This window comes from Micropterus dolomieu, unplaced genomic scaffold, assembly GCF_021292245.1.
Source record: "Micropterus dolomieu isolate WLL.071019.BEF.003 ecotype Adirondacks unplaced genomic scaffold, ASM2129224v1 contig_1163, whole genome shotgun sequence".
Taxonomy (NCBI): Eukaryota; Metazoa; Chordata; class Actinopteri; order Centrarchiformes; family Centrarchidae; genus Micropterus; species Micropterus dolomieu.
In genome coordinates, this window is record NW_025730153.1 from 341 (window position 1) to 1,361 (window position 1,021).

The window sequence follows — 1,021 nt, forward strand, 5'->3', positions numbered from 1 at the left end:
GTCCTTCAACTTTCCCCTCAGGTCCCTCACCTGTCCCTCAACTTTCCCCTCAGGTCCCTCACCTGTCCCTCAACTTTCCCCTCAGGTCCCTCGGGTCCCTCAACTTTCCCTCAGGTCCCTCAACTTTCCCTCAGGTCCCTCACCTGTCCCTCACCTGTCCCTCAGGTCCCTCACCTGTCCCTCAACTTTCCCTCAGGTCCCCCGGGTCCCTCACCTGTCCCTCAACTTTCCCTCAGGTCCCTCGGGTCCCTCACCTGTCCCCCAGGTCCCTCGGGTCTCTTACCCGTGTCAGTGTTCTTGGCACAGATCTCGGCCAGCCGGTCTCCTGGACTCTTGTCTGGTGTGTTGAGGACGTGGGGCCTCAGCAGAGACTTTAAGGTGGAGCTGATGGCGATCAGCAGCAGTTTGGCGTGGAAGTCGCAGGCTCGAGCCGCCGTCGCCGTGGAGAGTTTACAGAGAGACGCCTTCACCGCCACGATACGCGTCGCCAGGACCTGAGACAGACATCACTGTGCTTAAAGACAGCAGCTACACTGAGGCATCATGGGAAGTTCCTGAGAACATCAGGAAGGTAAACAGAAAAGATGTCGCAGCTGAAGGCGGCAGAGATGTTTCCAGCTTCAGCAGCTTTCTGTCCATCTGAATTATAAACAACCGCCTGTAGTTTAACCTGAACCCGAGGCCGCTAAGTGTCAGCAGGTACGGTGATTACAGTACACGTTAATGTAGTCGGCTCTACGGTCTGATCTACCGCCGTTCTCCCATCATGCCTTGCTGACCTGCTGCAGCGCCTGGTTCTGCCTCATGTACTCCTCGTGCAGCTTCTCCACCAGGTTGTGGACCATGGTGGGCTGCACGTGCAGCAGGACGTCCCACCAGTCGTAGCCCGTCACCATGCAGTACTCCAGCAGGAACAGCAGGTGGCGCAGGGTCGTGTTCATCTCCAGCACCTGACCCATAGAGGGCGACACTCGCAGCATGTGGAGCTGAGGACGAGACAACAACAACAACAACAACAACA

The 1,021-nt window shown here is 57.4% G+C and overlaps 1 protein-coding gene across 1 annotated transcript; it reads right to left on the reverse strand.

Annotated features, from left to right (window-relative positions):
- Window positions 1–254: 254 nt before the first annotated feature.
- Window positions 255–982, reverse strand: LOC123964203 (mediator of RNA polymerase II transcription subunit 16-like; the record flags this gene model as incomplete). The annotated part of the gene is made up of 2 exons (XM_046041297.1): window positions 780–982; window positions 255–494 (listed from the first exon to the last, which is right to left on the reverse strand). Coding segments are annotated over exons 1-2 (441 nt in total), but the record flags the coding sequence as incomplete, so codon positions are not given.
- Between the last annotated feature and the right edge of the window lie 39 nt (window positions 983–1,021).